Genomic DNA, 26,949 nt, shown 5'->3' on the forward strand with positions numbered 1-26,949 from the left:
GATCTGAACTCTACCCACCCCAGGGAAAAGACCTTGTCTATTTATCGTATCCATGCACCTCATGACTTTATAAACCTCTATAAGGGCACCCCTCAGCCTCCAACGCTCCAGGGAAAACAGCCTGAGCCTATTTGGCCTCTCCCTGTAACTCCAATCCTCCAAACCTGGCAACATCCTTGTAAATCTTTTCTGAAATCTTTCAAGTTTCACAACATCCTTCCAATAGGAGGGAAAACAGAATTGCACGTAATATTCCAAAAGCCGAACCAATGTCCTGTACAGCTGCAACATGATCTCCCAAACTCCTATATTCAACACACTGACCAATAAAGGAAAACATACAAAATGCTTTCTTCACTGTCCAATCTACCTTCATCTCTACTTTCAAGGAGCTATGAAGCTGCACTCTAAGGTCTCTTTGTTTAGAAACACTCTCCAGGACCTTACCATTAAGTATATAAGTCCTGCTCTGATTTGTTTTGCCATAATGTAGCATCTCACATTTATCTAAATTAAACATCTGTCATAGCGGAATGTAGAAGCTACTAAATAAGTTATAGCAGGCACTTGGATAAGTTTAAGGTAAGATGGATGAGTTAACATGGTTTTCTAAAGGGAAGTCATGAGTGAACATTCTTTTGGAGTTCTTTTAAGAAGGTAACACCTAGATAAAGGAGAATCAATGGATACACTGTACATAGGTCTGGATGTATGTTTGCTCGCTGAGCTGGAAGGTTCATTTTCAGATGTTTCGTCACCATATTAGGTAACATCTTCAGTGAGCCCCCAGGCTGTACATAGATTTCCTGAAGGCATTTGACAGGATGCCACATACCCAGAAGAGTGGCTGGTTAACAGTAAGCAGAGGGCAGGCATAAGTGGGTCTGTTTTAGGGTGGCAACATGTAACAAGTGGTATGTCCTAGGCATAGATGCAGAAGCGGTGGAGCCAACTTGATTAGAATACAAGATAACTAAGGGGTCTTCACAACATATATGTACAGAATATGCTTCCTCATTTTTAAATTGTAACCTTCTAGATTTTCTGAAATCAGATTATTCTAAAACTCTTAATTGGGCTTTTAAATTGTAAGTACATGGGCAACACGATGGCACAGCAGTTAGCACTGCTGCCTCATAGCGCCAGAGATCCGGGTTCAATTCCTGCCTCAGGCGACTCTCTTTGTGAAGTTTGCACATTCTCCCAGTGTCTGCGTGGGTTTCCTCCCACAATCCAAAAATATGCAGGTCAGGTGAATTGCCCGTAGTGTTTGGTGAAGGGGTAAATGTCTGGGTGGGTTGTGTGTCGGTGTGGACTTGTTGGGCCAAAGGTCCTGTTTCCACACTGCAAGTAATCTAATCTATTAAGGTATGTAGCGTTAAATCCAGTACAAGATGTGTTTCCATGTTGGCGCACCTGGCCAATTACCTGTTTCTACACCTCAGCAGCTACAAGAAGTGGTTGAGTTTGTGGACCCTCAGGCCTTCAGTTTGGTCAATGGTTATCGTTCCTCTGGCTTGCAAGAAGGCAGCTTTACCAGCTCTAATGTTAAGGACGTGGTGGGCAGCTGCCTCCAATAGCAGACATTATGTACAGAAACCCTCCCAAGACTAACTACTGTGTATGACCTGGTGGTAAACTATGAGTGGCTGGCCATCCTACAGTAGCTTCCACTGCTGCTGGCAGTTCTGCTGCTAGCAGTCATTCTGGCCATAGACTTCAACTGCATCATTGATGCTGCTGGATGATCAGGAAGGGCTGATAGCAAACCGGATGCTACCTCCAGATTTCCAATGGAAACGGTTAAAGCTGCCAAGCTGCACAACATCTTCAGCACCAAAGCAGACAGAGCACAGTGTAGATACTCCTGCTCATGGCCAGACGGGTTTATCCGCTGAAGGATAGATTTCCAGTTGGTGTCCCACATATTCTCAGTCAGATCCACCAACATTAAGCTGGTGCTGTTGTCACACCATTGCCTCCTGCTGGCTGTTATCTACAGGATAACCAGCAAGGGAACATGGAAGTGAACATGAAACTGTTGTCGTCTGACACATCAAGTGGCTCAAAAGGGATAACACAGGTTGGAGACCTGTGAAACCTCTCTTTTGCCTCTCCAGTGGACTGGTGGGAAATAAGCAGAGTATCAAGAGGTTCATTATCCTCAAAGGTTCAGAAGGTGTAAGAGAGAGAGGAGAAAACTATCCAAATTCCAGAAAAATATGCAGAACCTGCTCCTGCTGCAGACGATCGGGGGTAAGAGCTAGGAAATCTTGCTCTTTACCTTGGAAGCTTCCAAGATAATCTTCCAGTCCAGGGTCCACACCACTTAGCAGGATGAGACATGTTCACATTTCTTCTTTGAGAAGGTGCTGCGGGAGAGCTCTCTGATCAGTAGCCTGAAGGAAGATGGCTCGGTAACATCATTTCAGTCTGACATCCTGAGGATCAGCAAATCTTTTTATGCCAGTCTGTATGACAAAAAAGCCCACAGACAGCACAGCCTCAATCTCAGAGATCTTAGACAAAGCATGCAGGAGAGACTGGGCCAGCCGTTATCTCAGGAGAAGCAAACCAAGGCCCTCAGGTTCTTAGAAAATAATAAAATTCCTGGAAGTGATGGCTAACTGGCAGAGTTGTATTCGGCTCTGTGAGACTCAATTGGCCAGGACCTGCTGGAGGTCTACGATAGAATGCTTCTGGAAGATAGCACACTTTCACCCTTATCTACAAGCAGAAGGGGGAGAGGGAGGAAATTAAAATTGGTGACCAATTTGCTGTTGAATATGGATTATAAAATCCTGTCAAAGATCATCACCAACCGGGTTAGGTCTGCTGTGGGATCAGTGATTCACCCTGATCAAACCTGTGCTGTCCCGGGCAGGACGAACTCCGAAAGCCTCGCCCCCCTCAGGGATACGATCGCCTATGTGCAGGACTGGAGGATCAACATCTGCCTCATAAGCCTGGACCACGACACACCTCCACTTGGTACATACTCTCCAAAATGAGCTTAGCTGAGGGAATCCATAATTGGATCTGACTGCTCTACAACAACATTGTTAATACAGTTTCAATCGATGGATGAGAATTAGAAAGCTTCCTGATCAGGCCTGGAGTCAGTCAGGGCTACCCTCTGTGTGTTGTATAGAGCGTATTGCTGAGTCCATCAGGAAGGATGTGAGCTTGAGAGGGGTGACTACTCCAGGCAGCAGAGCCTGCAGCTCAATCCCTCCCTGTACATGGATGATTTCACCATTTTCTGCTTGGATCCGCTGTCAGTGCGGACTCCTGAGCACCTGCAACCAATTCAAACTGGGCTCAGAAGCCAAGGTAAATCGAGTCAAGAACAAGGTCACGTTCTTTGGGAACTGGGCAGATAGATCCTTTAGCTCAGTTCACCATTAAGACAGATTACCTGAAGTTTCTGGGAATATGATTTGGAGGGGCCAGGTTGTGCGCAAAAGCTTGGGAGGAGCATATCACCAAGGTGAGGCAGAAACTGGGCAGATGGGAGCGCTGCTTCCTCTCCATTGAGAGTAAAAACCTGATCATCAGGTATAAAGTACTGTTAGTGTTGTTGTATGTGGTGCAGGTCTGGCCTATTCCTGAGCCTGTGCCATTGGGAGTCACCCTGAGCCATCTCCCACTTCATCTGGAGGTCAAAAATGGACTGTGTCAACAGGGACACCACATACCAAGCTCTAAATAAAGGGAGAAAGAACGTACCCAACATTGCCCTCATCCTGATGGCCACTTCGTGTGTGGCTGCATCAAACTGTATAGACCTTCCGTACACAAATTACCACTAGGCATGGAGGTTCTACCTGTCCCTGGTCTGCTCGAGCTCCAAGTAGTTGGACCGTTCCATATTACCTATCCCTCAAGGAAAATTCTGTGAAAGAAAACACCTTTGACCAGACATCCATCGAGAAGTGGATAGCACAGTGTCCTCGAGACTCTGCAGGAAAAGGAGAGAGTGGATCAAAGTCATTTGACAGTATGCCTCATTGCCAGAACTCTCCAAAAAGCATGTCACTTGGCTGGTGATGAGAAGGGCACTACTTCTAAGATCCTTCATGTGTGCCCGGACTGTCTGCCACTGCACACTGCCTTTGAAGCAGCTGAAGGGGAGATGAAACTGTCACACATCTCCTGCTGAAACATGTCTATGCAAAAGAAGTCTGGAGAAGGAGTATATCCAGAGCAGCTGTGACACAAGACTCTGGTCTGTTCCACGAGACAAACATCAATTGGGCCTGGAGGACCATCAACTCGGTGCAAGACCCTCTTTGATCTGCTCAAAATTTGTTGGTCTTCGAGTGCAAAGAGCTGACCCTGACAGAGTGTTGCAAACTGGCACATTCCAAGGTCCAGGACTACGTGCTAAGGGATGCACTAAAGCTTGGGGCAGCTGCTGCCAAGGTGCAGTGAGGAAAGATCACCATCTTAGGGCTTTCTGGCAAAGTAAAACAGCGGTCCATTGAGTTTTAAGACCCTGCTCCCAATGTCTCAAATCCATATAATTAGAATCTTCCATAATTAATAAATACCTTTGGGTTTATTGCAACAAGAGAAAATCAAACCCCAATGTTTATTTGTTCTCCAAAGACTGTACAGAACTGAATGCTTTAGTAAATTTGTAAGTTCGTAAAAAAGACTATATATAAAAGTATATTTTCGATTTTAATATTTTTTTTAATTGCAGAGTCCATCCTTTTAAAACAGAAATGAAACTTCTTTTTTCCTCTGATGGGTTTTAGAATTCTCTTCTTAAAAGTTGGTGGCAATAGAGGCTATTGGTAAGCAAAGAGCTGTTAGGTTATCAGAAGTAGGCAGGAATGTGGATATGAGGTTTCAAGATCACCGCTGGTCAGATTAGATGTGGAGTAGACTCATGGGGCTAAATGGCTCAGTCCTCCTAATTTGTATTCTCTTCATTTATGGTTGGAATTATAGTAAAGTGTTATGGTGATACTGCCATTTATATCTCTCAAACCAAGTCCCCTTAACTATTTATTGATACAAGTGACAAAAAGGCCTAGTAATGAATCAGCAGCTGGCTTTTCTCCACCCCAAAACCTCTTTCTACTGAGTTTTGTGGTGTGTGGTCTCTTCTTGTCTCATAGCGGCTTTCACTTAGTTTTAATTTAAAACTCTCACTAATATCTTTCAAATCAATTGAAATTAAAAACCAACTGATATCCTGCAAACCTGATCAACAGTGCTGGCATGAATCAGTTACTCCCGGTCTTTTAGACTGGGTTTGCGTCAGGACTGAACATTGCCAGCCATACAACTCAAAAATAGTGCAATTTTTTTCTTATTCTATTCATGGGTAAATGCAAACTGTGGTAATAATTTAAAGTGGTTTTCTGAGGCTGTGAACAGCCAGTTAACCAATTCATGCAGCTTTCATTGCAGGCTATACCCAATTTTCCAATTTTAAGATTCACCCAAGGCAAGCTGCTGAGATTTCTGGACTCAACACGGAGTTCAACAATGTTAGACAAGTGAACTTTGTCCTTAGTTTATTTTCTCTTTGCCAAGTGCAGTCTGAATCTAGATTTAATGTTTCTCCTTCTGTAATTAACACTTAGTCTAGACCAATGTTTTGTTTCTCTACCACAACCATTAGCAACCTCTGCCTTTTATTGCCTGTCAATTCATCTCTCCCTCCTCAAAATAATCTTCACTTTTATTCTACATAACCCTGCCTTTTCAACAGAAAAAAAAAACCATCGTCTTTTCACTCTTCTGCAGTTCAAAGAGGACTTGAAATGTTAGCATTGTTTCTCGCTTGACAGATCTGCTGAGTATTTCCGACGTGTTTTTATGTCAAGCTACCTGAGAAGCAACTTTTTCCACAGAGGCTGGTTTCTATGTAGAATGAACAGCCAGAGGAAATGGCCGAAGTGGGTACAGCAAGACCATTTGAAACATGTTTGGACAGGTACATGAATAGGAAATGTTTAAAGGAATATGGACCAAGTGCAAGCAAGTGGGACTAGTTTAGTTAGAAATATTAGTCAATGTGGACGAGTTGCACCGAAAGATCTGTTTCTGTGATGTATGACACTATGCGACCCGATTTTAAAGAAATAGGTCTTTCTGGTTAGATTTTTTTGCAAATGCATTCTAAAGTCAGCCTAAAAATATCACAACATATGGATGGAGCAATAAAGCATCTTGGCTCAAGTTTGACTTTTACTCTCAGTAACCTGGTATTAATTCACAAAATAAGTTTGGTGACGAGAAGCATGCATGAAGTGCACAGCTCAATGCTTTGTTGCAGGAAAATTACCATCTGCTTGCTGATGAGATAAATGGCATGACTCGGCCAAAATGAAGACACAGCCAGAAGCTCAATTCTGTTTTGCACATCTTGTGGACATTAGGTCAAGAAATTAAACCACACATCAAAAAACTGCATCCTCTGTGATCAATTTAATGTTAAATAATAACAGAACTCAAATTTATCAAACGTCAAGACTTTTATTAGAGTGGTATTTAAAAAAATTCACAGATGTGATCAATGTTCCTGTAAGACAAAGAATGGAGTTGTAAGAACTCCTTTAAATATTGCACAGATTGAAATTGAAGACTTGAATAGTTGGGTGGTCCCTTCATAACAAAAAAAACCACCATCATAAGGCACATTTGCATTTATCTCACTTATATACATGATCTGCAAAGCCCCTTTTTGCATTAACACTGAACCAAATTTTTAAAGCTTCCAACACGAGTAGCATTTATGTAAAACCCCTTTTGTAGAACCCCAAGTAGAGAGTTTGGCCATGTATATATTGATTTACAATAAAGGGCTAATATATGAAGCAGCTGCAGAATCAAAGTAAATGGTCTGAAATCAACTCAATGCATTTGCCTAAATGCAGCTTGCAGGATTGGTTCATTTGAAAGGCAGTTCAAGTTGCCAGTTTCTGCCCCAATCTTATGTTGTATCACTGCCACATACTGGAGATAGGCAGTATTTTGATATGCAAGGGTCATAGGAAAGTCAGTTTTTTGTATTACTTGCATTTTAAAATCACTGGTTCTCCATTTTCTAAATGATTTTCTCCTCAACTGTTTTTTTTTAAACGTAACTGGGTTGAATGTCATCTAACAAAGTTTTAGAATCTGAAAACTTGTGAATCCCAGACTACCATCAGATAAATCTTAGCACTACTGTTTAAAAAGGAAGTTTCACATCACCTTTAACAATGTACTACATTTTACAAAAAAATGTAAAAAAATCAGATAGCTACATTCACAGATAGAACTAACAAATAGAAATTAGTTTACCTTTTTAATAGTTCTATACTCAAGTTACAAATGAATACCTCCGAGCTAATGTCACATTGCTATCATCATAATCTATTGAGTAGTGATTAGAGGAAATTCCACTTTTATCTTACAGTTTGCCTCTAACAGAACCACAATTTAAAGTTACAATTCTTTAGCTCAGTAGTAAAGATCCATTATATACAAATGAAAAAATATTCTAATATCTTATGATTCAGATACTTTGCACAGATTGAGGATTAAAGAACGTGCAAGACAATTTCCCATCCTGGTCATCCACACTACTTTGGGTTACCTTGACACTGCACCTTTGCTTTGTACTCAATATATCTGTTTCAACGAAAGCAGCGTCACTTCAGAAAAAACAACTATAAAAACAAATCTTTAAACATGACATATTGGTCAGTGACATAAAACCTGAACGAATTAAGGTAACCTTCAGTTTCTTGAAGTACGAGTATAGCTCATTTATATTTGCAGTCAAAAGTACAGAATGCTAATGCTTACTAGGTTGTAGTTCTATAATCTACCGTTTGCAGAGTGCAAAGCTACAGTGGAGCCTCTGAGAATACTACTAAAAATAATTATTGCAACCCTTCAATTCAAGGGGTCTACAATCAACTGGACAGCCATGAGAGAGTAACCTTGAGTTTAAGCAAATAGACTTTTCAAGCTGTTTCTCCAGCCGTGAGAAATGAATTTTGATAGCCATTTCTCCAGAATAGATTTTAAGTAACATGCTACTGCCCATTCACAGACTAGAACCAACTGAAGGGTTCCTCAGATATCTACACTTCTACTGGCATTTACCACATTCCTTGATGCACATGTTTAAGATGAAATCTTAATATTCTGTTTCTGAGATTCCAGTTCAGCAGCCTGCTGGAGTGCAACATCCACCAACAGCTGAAACCCACTGAAGTCCTGGTGGAGCTCTGGTGGAGTGGGGGGAGGTGTGTTGAACAATCCATTATTAGGACTGCTTGAATCTGTGCATGTCATCAAAGTAGTGGGGTTATCAGTGTTAAACAGGGGTCGAACTAACTCTTGGTCAGTCAGTTTTGAGGTTTTCTTACTGTCATTGCTGGAGTCTGGGCAGAGGAGTAAAGGCATGTCTTTAACCATCGACGTTGTTGCGTGGCAAATGACGGAAGGTCGAAATGATGCAGACAAAAGCGTGGAGGTGGCAGCGGAGGCAGAATTCTCCAATAGGTTTGGTCCGCCTCCACTTCGAGATGGATTTAATTCAGAGAACTTGCTCTTGCGAGAAATAGTGAATTGATGAGGGTCTTTGCCATCCTTCCGTAGCATGTCGGGTAAAAGTCTTCTCCTTGCATTGATGAACCAGTTGGAGACCTTAAATTTGGAAGCAAGGGCAAGCAGTTATTTAATACATTGGCATGTGTTTTCTCACAACAAAAACATTAACAGACGAGAGAAGTGCCACCACCACTATTAAGATATTGTGAAGTCTGTAGCAAGTTGGAAACGCTCAGATAATGCCACTAGACTCTGTAACCTAACTCCAACAATGAATTAATATAAAAATTTGGGATTTTGCTTCACATAGTTTCTAAATTTCATTGTAGAGATCCCCATGAAGGAAGGTTTGTTTTATCAGCTACTAAGCACCTAATTTATTTGTATTTGGAAGCGAAGCCAATTCATTTTGCTTCACCTGAAGCAGTCACTCTCCCAGCTAAGCCTCAAACACAGGTACAGACGATGTTTACCGTGCACTGCACCTTTCTGATTTGACCACCTTGTCCAGACACCTGAAGACCAACCATGTCTTCCTCCACTCCAAACAGTGTGCAGGCCACGATACATTGAATTTTAATGTTAGGTCTTTACTTTCAATCTATTTCAAGGCCTGCAATGGAGAGACATTCTTCACCAGCCTGATTTCCCATTCCCTCATTTGTTCTTCTAATTTGTATTCCCTGCTGGTTTAATACTGCTGCCGCTTGAAGCTTCCTAGCAGCAACAGCAATTTTACTTGCTGATCGATTTCGGATGCTGCCTGAACTGCTGTGCTCTTCCAGCACCACTAATCCAGGATCAAATTGATCAGACCAGCTCTGTACCAGCATGTTTTATGTGGGGTCAGAGAGATTTGGAAGCTCCATTTACAAAGCAGATGTTAAGTTTTTATTTAAAATGGGCAGGAATTTTGAGCACACCATTGGAACTGCAACCCAAGACTGCTCAAATCCTATTTGTTGTCGCCCAGACAAAGCCTTTGTAAACAAGCAGTGATGTGAAAGCAGTTTGCCTATCCCAGAACACATGACAGCATGGGTGCATACTACACACTGATCAAGTTGTGTAACTTGAAACCAGTGCTGAAGGAATTGCCGTTATGGTCCTTCAAATGTGCACTGAGGAACTTAATGTGTTGCACAAAGCACACTCAGTTAGTAGTGGGGGAGGGTGGTAATGACTAGAGGAGGCAGATGTAAGGAATCTAAAGGCACAAATAGAAAAGGCAAACAGAGCGAGAGCTAAATGCAAGACTATGCCTACAAGATACAAGCAATCCAAGACTCCTTCACAGAATTTAATGTTTTAAAGTCATTTAACTTTGTGTTTAAATGCAGACCAGTCTCGTTTTTCTCTAACTTCATTTGTTTGACTATTCAGCCTTCTTTCACAATTGTGTAGTTTATAATTTCATTGTAGAGATCCCCATGAAGGAAGGTCTGTTTAATCAGATATCTGAGCACCTAACTTATTTGTATTTGGAAGCCAAAACAAAAGAAAGTTGTACCTTTTGAAATGCTATGTTTTAAACTTGGAACTCAGGGCAGCTAATTTTTTTTACAAAAACATGCGAAATGGGGACACAAGATAAACAACGTGGCTATGGGGGAGGGGAGCTTTGCCTGCAGGGGCATGCAGTTAAATTGCTTTTAGATTGTTCCTTTAACTTTGATTCTGAGAGCCATTTTCCAACGTTTATGCTGTGAAATCTGTTTCCATAGCAGGCTCACAGACCCAAACTGGGCTGGTAAGTCTGCTGCTGGGCTACAGAAAGCCAATTTGACAGGGAAAACCAGGTCTTGGCATCTAAACTGAAATACAGAAGTAACTTCAGTTTACTGGCCAAAACTGGATGCTTGCTGCAGCTGCCAATCAGAAACTTTAAAAGGAAAAATGCAGCCTTTGATCATTACTTTGATTTAACACACAGAAAACCCTTTCCCTCGCTAACCTCCAGTTCCCGGCACTCAAAACAGATATTTATCACCATGTGTTTACTGTTAAGAAAGCAATGTCTCCAAACATTAACCAAATCTACCAAATTATACTTAAAAAGGCAGGAGAACCTCTAATCATCCACTTACTGATTACCAATATTGATTTCAGATGAGCAGAAAAGTTATGTTACTGCACATATGAATTCTGTCCATCACACCCCACTGTTATTTGAAACATGAAATTTTGAAATGTTTACTTTGATCCATTGCCTGCAAATTTGTGGGAGCTGTCTCTCGTTTTTCAGTCCAGTAGCAGAGGCACAATTAGCAGTATTGATTACGTTTGGCCCTGGAATTGGAGCGAAACTTAACACCGAATTTATACACTCAGTGGGCCTTGGCTTTTGAAAAAAACAGCACTTCCTGCTGTTGAAATAGTCCTTTTTACTGCGGGACAGATTCACCAACAAAGGAAAACAAAAAAAAACATGGCTTCAATAGAGATTCTCACAACTCTCCACCCCCAATCTCCTGGACTTAAAAGCTTTTTATTTAAAAAGAAAGGCTTGTACTGGGACATTAACATAACTGGAGTGGAGTCCCATTAAAACATAATACATGTTGGAGTAAGCCATGTGCCTTGTAAAGCCTGTTCAACTAGTCAGAACAATTATGGCTGATCTTGGGTTTCAGATAAGTTTTTCTGTCCACTTCCTAGATCACTTGATTCCCCAACAAACCAAAAACCATTCTACCCCAATCTTAAACAAGGGAGCACGCACAACCCTTTGGGAGAAGAATTCCAAAGATTCGCAACATTTTAAGTGAACTTCCTATTTCAGTCTTAAATGTTCAGCCCCTTATTCTGACAGAGACCCCCCATTTTAGATTTCCCAAGTGGTGAAACAATCTCTCAGCATCCACCCTATCACGACACTTCAGAATTGAAAGTTTCTAGCCTTCAGGACCTTGACATTGTTTCAATGAGATCGCCCCTCATTCTTCAAAACTCCAGAGAATACAGATCCAATTGCCCAACTTCTCTTCACTGGACAGTTCTACTGTCCTGAGATCAAATCTGGAGAACCTTCATTGCACTCCCTCTATGACAATAAAATCTTTCAGGAGATAAGGAAACCGAAACTGCACACAGTACTGCAGGTGCAATCTAACCAAGCTCTTATACAATTGAAGTAAGATTTCACTACTCCTGTACTCAAATATGGATGCACCATAGAAAGCATCCTATCTGAGTGCACCACTGCATGTTATAACAACTGTTCTTCCTAAGGACTACACAGAATTGTGAACACAGCCCAGTGGTTAGCACTGCTGCCTCACAGTGCCAGAGATCCAGGTTCAATTCCCACCTCTGGCAACTGTCTGTGTGGAGTTTACACTTTCTCCCAGTGTGTACGTGGGTTTCCTCCCACAGTCCAAAGATGTGCAGGTTAGGTGAATTGGTCATGCTAAATTGCCTGTAGTGTTAGGTGAAGGGGTAAATGTAGGGGAATGGGTCTGGGTGGGTTGCTCGTCGGTGTGGACTAGTTGGGCTGAAGGGCCTGTTTCCACACTAAGTATTCTAATCTTAAAAAAAATACACAAACCAGCCTTCCATCCATAGACTCCAGCTATACTTACCGCTGCTTCACAAAATCAACCAAGGTAATCAAAAACCCCTCACACCCTCAGTTTTACCCTTGCACCGTGCAGAGGGTATAAACATTTGAACACACGCACACGAACAGCACCTTCCCTGCTGTTATCAGATCTCTCAAATGTTAATACTGTTCTCTTTCTTTGTATCTTCTCGGTGGCTGCAATACTATTCTGCACTCTTTGGACTGTGGGAGAAAACTGGAGCACCCAAAGGGAACACACACAGACACGGCGATGACGGGCAAACTCCACACAGACAGCTGTCCGAGGTTGGAAGTGAACCCAGGTTCCTGGTGCTGTGAGGCAGCAGTGCTAACCACTGAGCCACCGTGCGACCCTTAACCTGTCTCTTAACATTTTGTATGGCTCCTTGTACCTTTACAAAGCCTTTTTATAAGGGAAGTTGGGAGGTTTTCAAGCAAGAATCATCTGGCAACTCCTGCAACTGATCAGATGTAGACCTTTGCCTTTCCTTTGGAGCATGGCCTACAATCTGGGCATTCTGATGCTAGGCAAGCTTATGAACCCAGTTTAAAGAGAGTCTGAACTCAACAACTAATGCTATTTCTCTTTCCACAGATACTGCCAGACCTGCTGAGTATTTCCAGCACATTCCATCTTATATCAATATCTGCAGTATTTTGCTTTAACTTCCAATAAACATGTCTACGAGTAAAAAGTGAGGTCTGCAGATGCTGGAGATCAGAGCTGAAAACGTGTTGCTGGTTAAAGCACAGCAGGTCAGGCAGCATCCAAGGAGCAGGAAATTCGACGTTTCGGGCACAAGCCCTTCATCAGGAATTTCCTCATTCCTGATGAAGGGCTTGTGCCCGAAACGTCGAATTTCCTGCTCCTTGGATGCTGCCTGACCTGCTGCGCTTTAACCAGCAACACATATTCAGCAATAACCATGTCTAGGTTACTCCCATTTTGATAACTTTATGACTGATATCAGCTACAGCTAGGTCAGGTACTACATATCTGAAGCACAGAGCAAATGCCTTCCTGTTCCTTCCCAACAACATACCCTCCTGCATCAACAAGTTGCATTCAATGTAGTCAAACACCCCATGGTATTTCAGAGAACCATACACAAAATACTTGACACTGGGCCAAAGTTTAGGCAGTTATCCAAATGTTTGATCAACAAGGCAGGTTTTAAATGGGGAGGAAAGGAAAGGAAGCAATGGGAGGGGTTTCCATAGTTCCAGATCTAAATAGCCGAAGACACAATTGCCAGTTGTGGACATGGGAAGGATGGATCAATGTGACATTTTGCATTTCCTTAGCTTGTGATTCTGTCAAGTCAGAGTGAGATTTTCTACTCAGATACCAAATTGGGGACTGGTTAATTCTTGCAGACTATGCCTTTTAAGAAAGGCATTAAGATTTCCAAAATGCATGATCATTGCCATCAACAGGTCAAGGAGATTTTCATCCCCTTATTCTGTGTGAGACCTGAAACCAGAGGTATACCATTTAACCAACACACCAACCACTTTTCCTTTAAAATGTTTTAGTTAATATTACAGGGTGGAAACATCAGATTTTGTTTCTCCCGTAGTCTGCACAATCCAGGTTTCATGTATGTTATGATGGACAAGTATTAGTACATACATTCTTTCTACATCCTATCGCCCAACCCTTTGATTTCACAATGAGGGGAAATGTGATATAAGGTAAAGCTTGCTGACTGGACAAAAAGTGAGAGGGAGATCGGCAGGTGTGCATTTTCTTTGTAACCTTCATGAGTTTGGTGACTGGATACCAGCAGCCTTTATATTTACAAACAAGAACAGAATATGTTGAAAAGATACAGAAGTCAAGCAGCACTTGCAAAACAAAAGAAAAATATTCAAGAGAATTAGATAAATACTTGGAAGGGAAAAAATAAAACTGGAATATGGGGGAGAAAAGCAGAGATGTAGGAGCAGCTGGATAGTTCAATCACAGAACTGCCATAGGCACAATAATTCAAACGGTATCCTTCTGAGCAGTCTCATTCTACGATTTAATAATATTTCAGGTGGTATTCACCAGAAATGTCCTTGTGCTGATTACATGACTGTGCATCTAAAATATTACTTCACCTCAGTGTTATATTGCGACAACTTATCAGGTATTTCTAGAATTTGCTGATTCTATAGACATAAAATGATTATAGCACAGAGCAGAGGCCATTTGGCCCATCAAGCCTGCAAGAGCTCTCTGCAAAACCAATCTAGTTAGTCTCATTCCCCTGTCCTTTCAGCATCGCCTTGCAGCTAATTTCTGACCAATTTCCCTCTGAAAGCCACAATTCAATCTGCCTTTCCCACCCTTTCAAACAAACAGTCACCTTCGATTCTTTGGACAAACACGGTTTCAGTGTCCTCTGGTTCTCTTCTGCCAATGGAAACAGTTCTCCCCACCTCGTTCTGATTTTGAACTTCTGTTAAGTCTCCTCTCAACCTTCTCAGAGGAGAACCATTGAGCTTTTCCAATCTAGGAGAAAAGTAGGGCTGCAGATGCTGGAGATCAGTCAGGAGTATGGCAATGGAAAAAGCACACCAGGTCAGACAGCATTAGAGGAGCAGGAGAATTGACACTTCCGGGTTTGTGCCTGAAACAAATTCTCCTGCTCTTCGGATGCTACCTGGCCCGCTGTGCTTTTCCAATTTAGCCATGCAATTCAAATTCCTCATTCCTGGAACCAATTCAGAACGGGTAGACCCTGGACTGAGAACGGGTTCCGCTCTGGAGTCTGTTTGCAAGTCAATTTGTTCCCAAGTTAGAACACAATGCAGGATAATGTAAAGTAGTTGTTTGTAACTCCAGAAAACATTCATATGTTGGGTCTTGAAAACTGCACACAGACAGGCACCAGAGGTTGGAATCGAACCGGAGTCTCTGGCGCTGTGAGGCAACAGTGCTAGCCATTGGGCCACCATGCTGCCCCTTACCTGCAACATTCATTTCCTTCACCACCAATGCATAGTAACCGCTGTACCATCTGCAGTAACTTACCGAGGCTCCACTTGCAAGAACCTTGCAAATCCGCAACCTCTACCAGCTAGATGTACAAGGCAAATAATGTATAGGAACACCATCACTTACAAGCTCCTCGCCAAGCCACACACCATCCTGACCTGGAACAATATCACTGTTCTTCTGGGGTCACTGCGTTAAAATGCTGGAACTGCCTTCGTAGAATTTCAACACTGTGGATACTCCCACATTCCAAACACTTCAGTAGATCAAGAAGGTAGCTCAACCTCAGCATTTCCAGGGCAAATAAGGATGGGTAATAAATGCTGGCCTAGTTAGTGATGTCTACATCCCATGAATGCTAGTTACATTACATTGCTTCGGGTTTTTTATAAGGTTGCAAAATCAAACTTAAAAAATTTTACTTTTGAAGATACGATTCCAGATTTCCAATATTTAATTCTTTTATTCTTAGACAACTGGCTCCAATTTTAAACAAATTCACAGTCTTTCATTTTTAAAATGATGTTATTTTCATATTTAAAATACTATGACTACTGGCTAGGGCAAGATCCAGTGATATTGATAATGGCACTTTGCTCAATATAAAAGCTGGTTTAAAAAACGTTGGAAATTGTCTGACATGTCTTGACTATTTGCAAATGTATGCGAGTCACCTTCACCAATGCAGTTGACTACTATTATTAATTTTCAAATTATTTACTTTCAAGCAGGATTTCATTGTGTTAGCTAAGACAAAACAGTTCTAAAAATCAGATATTGTGAAACTTTCACCAGAGTCTCTACTGCAGTCAAAATGCTTAAGTTGGTACTGCATATCGAAAGTCAATCTTGGTCACACAAACCAAAAAATTCCCAAAAACAAACGTAGACTTGTGCTCTCATAAAAGAGCAAATATTAACTGACCTGTTAAGCGTTCCCAGCAGTTGCTGGGTTTTTTTCTCCAGCATTCAACTGCTGCTGCTTTGAAGAAAATGAAAAAGGTGAAAAAAAATCAAAAATAGTGGAAACGTACAGCAGTTTCTAAGGAGAGAAGACCTAGAACCCTCCAAGATGTCCATGCTCTTTTAATTCTGCACTCTTGTGCACTCCCAATTTTAATTGCTGTACTGTTGGTGAACTAGATCTAAGCCCCAAGTAATCCCCTTACTACTGCTCTTCAGCCCTCTTACCTTGCTTTCCTCCTTTAAGACCCCCTATTAAAACCTACCCCTTTGTTCCAGTCTTTCAGTTATTGGACCTACTATTGCCATATGTGGATCAGTGTCATACTTTGTTTTATGATCCTCATTTCAAGTGCCGTGAACATTATGTTAGAGATGTTTAATAAATTTGTTGTTCTTTACAAAGTAGATCCTTATTGTCATATTTTTTGCTTCTGTCCTTTAAAGGTGCTTTAGATATCTGCTTGACAAATTGCACTGAAATGTATATATAACAAATAGAATGGGATTCTGTAGCTGGTGGATAAAAACACTGGTGCAGATGTTCTAACTTAAATGTCGAAGCACAGAATGAACCATTGTATGATTCTATGATGTATGTTATTTTAAGTGATCTCAGCCGGAGAATTTGTAAGTGGAAAAATGAAAAGGCCAGGATTCCTCTTCCTGATGATTATCGGGTGATAGGACTGAATTCGGGTTGTGATTTACCCCTCAACCTGCCAGTCACTGTCGAGGGTCACACATAAACTTCAGTAGCAAATTGGAAAAATTGGATTCAAGTAGAAAAGTGCGTTTTTCAATTTATTTTACACATCTAAATTGTTTGGTGTGTGTGGGATTGCGCAGATCACAAAATTAGTAATTTTATGCTTTTGCGGGGATCTCTTGCAATTACTCAAAGTCTCTCAGTAGACCTTCTCACATTCTGAAAAACAGAAGCGGGGGTCCCAAAGGAAACAGAGCTATCATGCCAGAAAATATCTTTACTGCCAACAGTAAAGTGCAATTAAATCAATAATTAAGAAAATCTAATGGTCTTGTGATCATTTCCCCCTCCCCCCACAAATCGTGCTGAGGGACAAAGATTTAAGCAATTTCTTGGGTAAGGATGGATTGAAACCTCAAGACTTCTGTTGCAGTAAGATCATTCACCAGTGCTTTCAAAAAAGAATGTGCTGCAGGCTATCCTGGATTAAGACAAGATTTCTTTTGATGCAATTCTTTTTTCCTTTCAAAAAGAAACATTCCTTTTTGTTCTATTTCAGCGATATTAGTGCCACCTTTATGATTAAGTATGAACAACATGAATCAATTTCAGATTCCAACTACATAAATGCCAGATAAGAGACTGAGTGAGCCAGCCTCACTTTAAGATTTTCAGGTGAATCTCTCCAGTCACATCCCGAATCCAACAAGATCTCTGAAATCCACCACTGAAATGCTGCTTTTGAAGCGTCCCAGTGTTATGTGCACTTTACTGTATCTTTTCAGATGCTGAAATGGCTGAGTGGACATCTGATACAACCCATCTTTTGTTAAGCAGGGTAGTGACTGAATTCTCCATTTCAAATGCGTTCAAAAACAAGAATGGACAGTCCACCAAGGGCAGGATTTGTGAGAGAATTCATTTTGGAAACTGTAGGGTAAACAGGATGTGGATTCACCTCTGACGTCTACTTCCCAGCAGTCTACATTTTGTCTGAAGTAATCTATCACAGGGACACAGATGCATGGCAGGCTGCAGTGTGTATGTATATATGTGAGAGTGAACACAGCAATATACGTCAAAAGAACAGGCCCATCTGGACAACAGAACAGCCACCCCACAGAGATCTTGAAATCACACTTTAAATTTATAACTAAGGTTCTTTGAAAAGTGGCTCTCAGGATTTGCAGTTTCTGCTTCCCATTGGTAAAGCAGGCATCTTATGCTTCAGGCTGTTTTAACAACAGAGAACAGAATAAAAGGAGGCTACTGGAAGTCCACAAGCATCAAACCCTTTGTTTTATTTCTGCATCTCTTGATATAGTGACTGGTGCATTGTCTTATCTATTTACTGGTCTAAAAAATTATTGTTTCCATATCTGTAAAAAAAATGCCAATTAATTTTATGGGATGATTGGTTTACAGTTCTCTATTCACTGTTTAAACTGATTTGCATTCACATAGAAGCCAAAGGTAATACTGACATGCAACCTCAATCATGGGATGGGGAGACAGCATTGGCAAGGACATAAACGATCTACCCCATTTGTGCACTTTCCAGACGTGATTGCCAGATAGAAATCACTCATGGAAACCCTGTCTGTCTTTCTTGGCCATCCCTAGTTTGCATTTATTGAGGCCAAACATACTTTTGCACCGTGGCACCACAAAGATTAATATTAAATCTACACTGAGCTGAAAACCAGGTCTTTATGAACAAGGAACTAGAGTAGGCCACTCACCCTTCGCGTCTGCTCTGCCATACAAGATCATTCCTGATCTGACCTCAACATCAACTCTATATTCCTACATAGCTTCAATAATCTTTCTGGCATGTATACTTCATCACTCCAAGCCAAGAAGTGTTCTGAAATATTAATGCATGAATTGCAGTGAGCATACAAACTCAGTTTATTTCTACACTGCTTTACAGAGAAAGCTTCATGACAGCAGAGAGTAATCAATACAAGCCACTTTTTCACTCCTTTATACACTGACTTTCAAAGTCCATGAAAAGGATGAATTCTATTCAAGCTACTTATAACATGATAGGAATGTCAAAACATATAAGCAAATATTTTCTAGCACTGTTGAGGCATACAAGGCAAACACAACACTAAAATCTTTTTTCTATCCCGATTTATATACAAGATTTTCCAACAGAAAGCCTTCTAAATAGAGTACTCACTGCAAAGGCTTGATCATAAGGTGTGGTATTTGCACTTGTCTGAATTGAATGGGCCTTAGCATTCGCATGTCTGTTTTTTTGACCACTGGTCAGAATTTGTACTACAACTTTGTTGCAAATTTAACACCCCTAAGTGAATACCTTGCAGCAGAATTATCATTTGGAGAACTGACAAACAATAGGGAAGGAACAAAATTTGTATTGATTTGCCTCTTAAGCTGTACGTTACTACTACTGTTGGTACAAAGAGATCATGTGACTTAGTAACATGGCAACAATGAAAAAGGCACTTTAATCTTAAGAAGAAAAGGGTGCAATTTATGCTTAGTAATGACCCAAGATGGCAGATGTGCTTTTGGTTTTAACAATGACCTCCTAGTAGTTATATTAACTAGTCCTCTTCATCCTTATTGACCTTGTGTAGCCTTTGTTATGGCTGATCATGTTAACCTGTTCCAATACTACTCCTTCATTGCTCAGTTAAGTAGGTCTGCCTTTGGCTGTTGCACTCTCCTTTAACCAGTAATGGCCAAATAAGTATTGCTGCCATTCCTGCTAAAGGCTGTCAAAGAAAGGGACTCTGATTCCTTTCCTACATCTCATTTGCATTCTACATTTGGTGACAATGTTAGATTCCACATACATGTTGACTGCACCCGCACTATCACCTCTCGATTGCTATACTCTGCTTTGTCATGCTACCTGACTACAAACAGAAATTCCCACCAACTAAATTTATATTGGAAGATAAATTCAATTTCTCCCTCTATTCCTCATTCTGCCCACTGTTTATGGCCGAAAAAGCTTATTCTCAACCTTAATGTTCCATCTGGTTTGAGATATACTTTCCCTCCCTTCAGTCACTGAAGCAAATGCAACACAAGCCACCCCAGCTCATCTGCCACTGGAACCCTCACTATGCCTTTACTAACTCGACACGATTACTTCAATACTCTGCTGGGCACCTTCTCACCTCCATTAATGTGAACAATCAAACTTCTATTGCCTGTTTTTAACCTGCAGCATGTCCGGTTTTACTTGCCATACTTGAACATATTGTTGTTTGCATAAGTCAATGCTTCGATTTTGAAATTCTCATTGTTAATATCAAATCCTTCCATCACCTCAACCCTACTTTTGTAACTTCCTCAAATCCACAATTCTCAAACTTCTGCACTCATTCAGTTCTAGCCTTTTGCACATTCCCAATTCCAACACTGGTAGTTGGGCCTTCAGATGCCTTATCCTAAACTCTGGAACTCCTCCCTTAAACTCTCTACTTTCCTACTTACTTTTATAATCCTCCTTAAAATCTCCCTCTGTTCTAATATTTCATTACATGTCAAATTCTGGTTGACAGCATGAATCATGCTTTGCACTATATAGTTGTGACCTTATCTTATTGCTTAATCTGAAAGATGTCGCTTCTAAAAGCTCTCCCACAGGACCAGCCCAGATTATGCACTGATCTCTAGAATGGGCTTGAACCCACACTTGTTAATTTGCAGGTGTCACTGCCACCATTCAGCTTAGGTAGTACCACAAGTGCAAATCAGGCTGCCCACTAAACAATGTTGCAACATTAATTTAGGTAACATAATTGCTACTTTTGAAACAGCTAACTCACTAAAGCTAAGATGTGATTCAAGGTTAGCCTGGAACACAAAATGTAAAAACTGCTCACATGCAATCACATTTCACTTTGCCTGTCCACTTTAGGCCTCTGTTCAGGCACTGCTTGTGTTGAAGTAGGCTAAAGGGACACCATCCTAGGGCTAATTGGTAAGGCAAGTTTCTGTGGTTTTAACAAGTATTTGTGGGTTTCCAGCTCCTGCTGGTCAGCAAAGGATGGGGTATTAAAGTCAGAGGAACAGCTGGCACACTTCTTCCTCCCCCTACCCCCCCTAGTACAAGTGATGTTTGCATTGTGACTGGCACAAAACAGACCCACAATTTTGATAAACAATAAACTTTTATCTGCACAAGTCACTTCAAAAAGTTTAGTTTGCACGCTTTGAGGCCATCACAATTTCATGCAACATTATTCCGAACATAGATATAATTTATTCAATGACAGACTCCTCTCACAACACCATTGGTTGTGTAACTGGCATCATCATGAATGGCAAATTGATACACTTGTTTAAAGGTCAATTTTTTGTTGCTTTGCAACTCTATAAAAGGCAGCAATCTACTATTTTTAAATCAAACATCTCTCAGGCATTTAGTACCTATGCATTCGTTTTTGTTTACATATCTTTGATGTGTATCCAATGGAAAATTGGGCTTGGTGGAAATGAATCCTTGTGTGATTAGAACATGTGGTGAATGTAACCTGAATTTGAAGGCTTAGTTCTTCATACTTACAAGGGAATAGGAGATATCCTAACTCAACATCTGCTGTTCACAACTTATTTACTTGAAGTCAACTTTCGATCACAGCATAGAAAAAATACTTCATTCACATTTAGTGTGGCTCTTGAAATCTGCACACCTCAAGCACACACAGAAATTTGATACAGCTTTTTTTTTGGTGTTTATCCTTCAAAATAAAGAAGAGGATTCAATTTCTCTGATGAATCCACCCTCTGATCCCTTTTAAAATGTATTTAAATACTGTGGTAATGCTTGTCAAGGGCTGACTCATTCAAACAGACGAGTGAAATGACATCAAACAGGTAAACAACTAAATACTCAAACTTAAAAATATTGTTTAAATGCACGTTTACATTTAAAATCTCAATTAGTTTTCCAGGCAGTTAAATCTTGCAATAAGCAACACCAAAAGGAGTGTCGCTTCCTAACTCCTTTGAGACAGACGAGACCACAGGCAACAAACACCGACAGGAAATGGCTTTCGTAACAAGGTTCCAGACCAACATGGGCATTTAATGTTTGAACTGCTGCACATTGACTGTCAAAGACATCATGAGTGTACAAAACATTTGTTTGTATCCTATGCTTTTCAGTAAATTGGTTATAAACATGCCTCCATACTACTTTAAAGATCTATTTTACTGCTTTAGTCTATAATAAAATGTCCATTAAGTCTCAGTCACAGCTCTCTGTAAAATTAATAGGGCCACATGAAAGAAAAAAAAGCTTAGATTGATCACAAGAAATCACAAAGACTAAGGCCATGCAACAGTGTTCCATGTAGGAACTGGTTGGTTTCACTTTTACTAACAGCTTCAATAATCAGCTGTATGTCCCCAAAATACCCTAACCCTGTCACACTCTATGGCTGGAACTATGCCAGAACTATATTACAATTCCTCTCTTTAAAAGAAAACCAGAATTAGGAAACACTCAACACGAATAAATAACAATCCAAGCCAAGCCATGTTTAAAAGCTACTACAGCAACAATAAAAATAACCTACATTTATATTAGTTTCAACAAAAGCAAACACCTTAATGTTCAGACAGATGAGGCAAAACAAAGATCACAAGCAAAACAAGAAATTACTAAAATGGAGGAGAAAGAGCAGGGTCAAAAGAGAAGCTGTCAGCAATATCTATGAGTCAGGTTCAGAGTAAATAATGGAGGAGAAGGGGCAGTGCGGTGGTTGGGGTGGGGGGTTCCAGACATTAACATTAGTGGCTAAAAGTGTATCAAGAGAGGAGGTTACACAAAAATCCTTCAAAAAGACGAAAATTTTAAGTGCAATACTCCCTCATTACATTTGAACCCAAAACAAATTTTAGAATATTGCACTACTTATAGCAATATCCACTCTGTGAGACGAACACGTGTAGAACATGGAAATAAAATGTCCAATTCCCCTTAAGGAGCTTTCTTCAGCAAACTCCAGATTGTGGTTATTCACAATGCATGACTTCAAGTATTTCAATAACCCTTTCTGCAGGCATGTCCTTCAAAGCGCAGGACCATGCAGCATGGGTTTCTAACCTGCTGCCCTTGAGCTTCACAGTCCCATTCTTGAAGGCCAAGTAATCTAATCCTCCTTGCATTTCGATTTCCTATTTTCTCTGCTTGAATTTCACAGCAATGAGAGATTGTAAAAGCATGATTTGACCATAGTCTAACTTGATGTATGACTCCCCAGAACAACATACCATCAAAGCTATATGAGCTACATGCAAATTAGGTGAACCCACTCTCATCTCGATTCTGATCTCCAGCATCTGCAGACCTCACTTTTACCAGATTTAAACCTGTTTTGTCATCACTGGGGTTTGCCATATATTAAACATGCCTGCAAAATCCTAACAGTCAGAGTAGTTTATCTGAAATCCATTATTTTTAATGATTCCCCCTGATGATTAGTATCTCTTTTATGACACAGCAGCTTTGACAGACTGTTTTTCTGCCATTTATCTTTTAGGATATCATGTAATCAACGTGTTCAGAGATTACAAACCTCCTGGAGCAGGTGGCAGTTGAACCCTGGCCTCTTGGCCCAGAGGTAGGGACACTACCGTTGTACCACAAGCGTCCTTAGTATATCAGTGGCTTTAAAGCTAAATACTGGGAAGATGAAAGATCACACTCCTCCATGTCACAGGAGTTCAGCCAAACATTCAAAACACTGCTCAACCAGGGGGAAAAAAAACAGACGGGGTGGGGGTAGAGTGGGGAAAGTACAAGGCTGCAAATGGCACGGAATATCCTTGAAACAATCCTCATGGATAAACAGCAGCAGGAGCAGATTCCCTTACCTGCAATACTGTTAGATTCGCCTGTCCAGACAAACTCAGCTTCTCCTGCTCGGATGGATAGGCGTTCAGTCGGTGCTCGTACAGCCAGTCCCGCAGGATTTTCACCGACTCTTTGGAAAATATCACATGCCTCTTCCTCTTCTTGGAATGAGCCATGTCGGAAATCAAGCTGCTGCTGCTGCCGTCGTCTTCTCCCGTCTCGCTGTCTGACATGGCTATGTCCCCTGGTCTCCTCTGGCTACTGGTAAAGGCTGCAGACAGACACAGAGGGAGACACACACAGGCACAGAGAGAGAGAAGCAACGCCAACAGTGCAGCGTTAGTAACTAAGCATTACTCACACATCACAAACTGTAACACAAAGCCATTCAGGCAGATCACCACCTTAAACCCACATCACCCCCCCCCCCCATCCCACTTTAAAACAGCAGGGGGGGAAAGAAAGGGGGGAGGAGAGGGGAACAAACAAGTTTCAAAGTTTCTGGCAAAGCAGTGAAAAGGAACGAATTTCCTTACTTTCCCACCACTACACAAGTTTCTCTTTCTTTGCAAATGAAAGAAAAAGATACTCCTTTATTTTGCCAGAAGGGAAATCTTCAATTAATTCCGTGTGAGAGCAAACATCTATCTCGCCACCATCCTGTAGAAAGACTGTTTCCAAAACAACATTCCCCCCACAAAAAAAACAAAATGCACGTAATAATAAAGTGAAAAAGCAGAGAACAAACTTTGCCGCCACCGACAAGTGGCTGAACACTGTCCCTTTTGTTGCTGTGGAAGAGGAACTTGCAAAGAAGGGTATTCCCAGCTCAAACTAAGCACATCTGTCAGATCAACATTCGCAAGAGGTAGTTGGCTAACTTAAAATAAACTTTGTTTTTGTACGTGTGTGTGTGGGGGGGGGGGGGGGGGGGGAGTGGACGGGGAGAAAGAAAACCACAGACAAAAAAACTTTCTCCATTACACCTCGTGTCAAGAAATCCCAGTTTCTGCTGAACTCCATTCCTCCAACACTACCCCCTCCCCCTCCCGGAACAACTGTTTCGTTGGTTAAAAATAAATAATAAAAACACATACATCTGCACAGAGAGGTTTTGGGGGCTGGATGCGACAGGAATAAAAAAAAGGAACCGACTGTGAGCTCTGTTGAGAAAGATGCCATGCTTTTCCCCCTTTTTTTTTGTTTTAACAAGCGAGGCATCTGTAGAACCATTCCGCATTCAATCACTCACTCACTCATTCACACAGATGGGTCTTTTCCCTTACACATACACACAATAGAGATTCAAACGGAATGCCCTCCTCCCCATCCCAACAGATTCACAGTCGGTCTGAAAGGAAAGAGAGAGAAAAATAATCCCAAATAAACTAGCAAAAACAAAATAAAGCACACACAGAGCTAGCAGCAACCTCCAGCCTGTCCTATTGTTCAGGACGCCAAGCGCTTTGACAATGTGCCAAACACACTGCACCAAGGTCACACCTCACTTACCTTTCCTCGTAGCTTTCATCCTGCTCCACTATTTTTTTCAGAGTTTCTGTCGAACGGGAGACTTTGGATTTTGTAGCTTCATATAAAAGTGTGAAGGGGGTGTTTAGGGCTGGGGAGGAGGAAAGTGCTGAGCACGTTGCGTGTGTGTAGTGCTGCTGCTCCTGCTCCTCTCGTCTTTCCCCAGCGAGGACAGCGTGGCGCAGTTAAACAAAGCTCTCGCACGCTTTGCCTCTCTCTCACTCACTACCTGCTGCTGATCCCGATTGCAAATGCTGCTGCTGACTCCACTCCTGACAAACCCTGACAGCTCACCCCGGAAACGACCTGACACTGACGTCACCTGAAATCACAACTTGCCACTGGAGCTGCAGCCCAGCAGCAATGTGACACATACTTACACAAGGCTCCACTCCTGTCAAACTTCCACGCATTCCCCCCCCCCCCCCAAGCACAGCAGCAAGCAGCGGATATTTGCAACCATTATGTTTGACGACTGTTGCACGCCAAAGCTTTTTGCACTGATGATCAAAAGCCTTTGTTTTGTTTTTGCTCTCCATTTCTCCCCTCTTTCGGGGGCTCCAGGTTAGCAATTGTTATGTCGACCAGAAATAGCCAAGACATCAAAAGCATGGTTGTGTTAGCTCAGCGTAAACACTACATGAAATGTATCCGTTTGAAAGGAGGAAAAATCTTTTTCCTGTTTGCCAAATACACATATGGCGTAAAATGCATCTCCAAACTACAGCGTGGAAAAGACTTGGTGCTGAATGCTTAATATTGTTTGTGTGACATTTCCAAAATCGGCAGCGTGTTGATGCATCGAAATAAATGACATTTAAAGACATTGAGTATTGTCAAAATGATAGGGGAGCAGTCATTTCTGGGTTTGTAATGCAAAAAGTGTTTTGTCACTTGTGCATCATGTCATTTTCGCGAAAGTAATTAGTGACCTTTCTCCCTAGCAGTAAACGATTTTTGTTTAATGTTTATTTTAACTAATTAAAAAATATATTTTTTAAAGAAACAGTCCTTATGATTTGTTAACACATCCTACAGAGGATGAACTTCAAACCTCCTGACACTCATGTGACATTGACCTCAGGATGATTAGTTTGCTGCATCCTTTATTCTTTGAGGTTCCCCTCTCCCTGCCTTCTCCTCACTGCAGCACAGCTGTGACCTCCATCATGTGGACAATTCAACTTGCATCTCCATTTCTGTAGCACTGGTCCGTTTGTGTCATACATACAGCGTTATGCACTGTATAATGCCAAAACGTATTAAGGCCGGACTTTGGACTCTCTCTATCATGATTTTTGCAGCATTAAAGTGGGTGCTAGGAGTAAATAAGTCAGGAACATACGTTGCTGAAACCTCACTTATTTTAAGCCTCATCCATGTTTCTGCTCTAAGTGTTGTGTAGCCTTCACTATGTCAATGTGTACAAATGCAAGTAACTTGAACTGCAGAAAATGCATTATTAAATGCAATTTTCATCAATTTCACAAGAGCAATGCTGAGCACTAGGAGAGGCTTTTCTCTCTGGCATTGCTATGATTGATGGCAGGACCATTTGAAGTTAAGATGATCCAAAATATTATGCACGTTTCATGATGACAGTTAAAGATTTTCTCAGCCATCACTGTGGTCGCTGGTTGCTCTCTGCTGCAGAAGATCTTGTTTCCTTTGCAATCAGCCACTCAGGTCCTTAATTCTGGAATTCCCTTCCAGCCCTCTGCTGCTTGAGAGTGACTCTTTAAGCCTGCCTAGTTCAATTAGAA

The 26,949-nt window shown here is 41.2% G+C and overlaps 1 protein-coding gene across 4 annotated transcripts; it reads right to left on the bottom strand.

Moving 5' to 3' along the window:
* Window positions 1-6,475: 6,475 nt before the first annotated feature.
* Window positions 6,476-25,482, bottom strand: LOC132822770 (homeobox protein TGIF2-like). 4 transcript variants are annotated; one of them, XM_060836090.1, is made up of 3 exons: window positions 25,169-25,482; window positions 23,677-23,927; window positions 6,476-8,661 (listed from the first exon to the last, which is right to left on the bottom strand). In XM_060836090.1, exons 1-3 carry the CDS (start codon window positions 25,185-25,187, stop codon window positions 8,137-8,139), a joined length of 795 nt encoding a protein of 264 aa, XP_060692073.1. In that variant the 5' UTR covers window positions 25,188-25,482; the 3' UTR covers window positions 6,476-8,136. The 4 variants fall into 4 exon arrangements, with proteins under 4 accessions (XP_060692073.1, XP_060692076.1, XP_060692074.1 ...); XM_060836093.1 differs by lacking the exon at window positions 25,169-25,482 and adding an exon at window positions 25,072-25,104; XM_060836091.1 differs by lacking the exon at window positions 25,169-25,482 and adding an exon at window positions 24,405-24,490.
* Window positions 25,483-26,949: the final 1,467 nt, after the last annotated feature.

This window comes from Hemiscyllium ocellatum, chromosome 15 (genome assembly GCF_020745735.1).
Source record: "Hemiscyllium ocellatum isolate sHemOce1 chromosome 15, sHemOce1.pat.X.cur, whole genome shotgun sequence".
NCBI lineage: Eukaryota > Metazoa > Chordata > Chondrichthyes > Orectolobiformes > Hemiscylliidae > Hemiscyllium > Hemiscyllium ocellatum.

What these genes read in the sequence shown, in the direction of transcription:
- LOC132822770 (XM_060836090.1), bottom strand. An exon ending in CGAATCTAACAGTATTGCAG is followed by an intron (nt 8,662 to 23,676) that starts GTAAGGGAATCT and finishes TCCAAATTTAAG; the next exon opens with GTCTCCAACTGGTTCATCAA.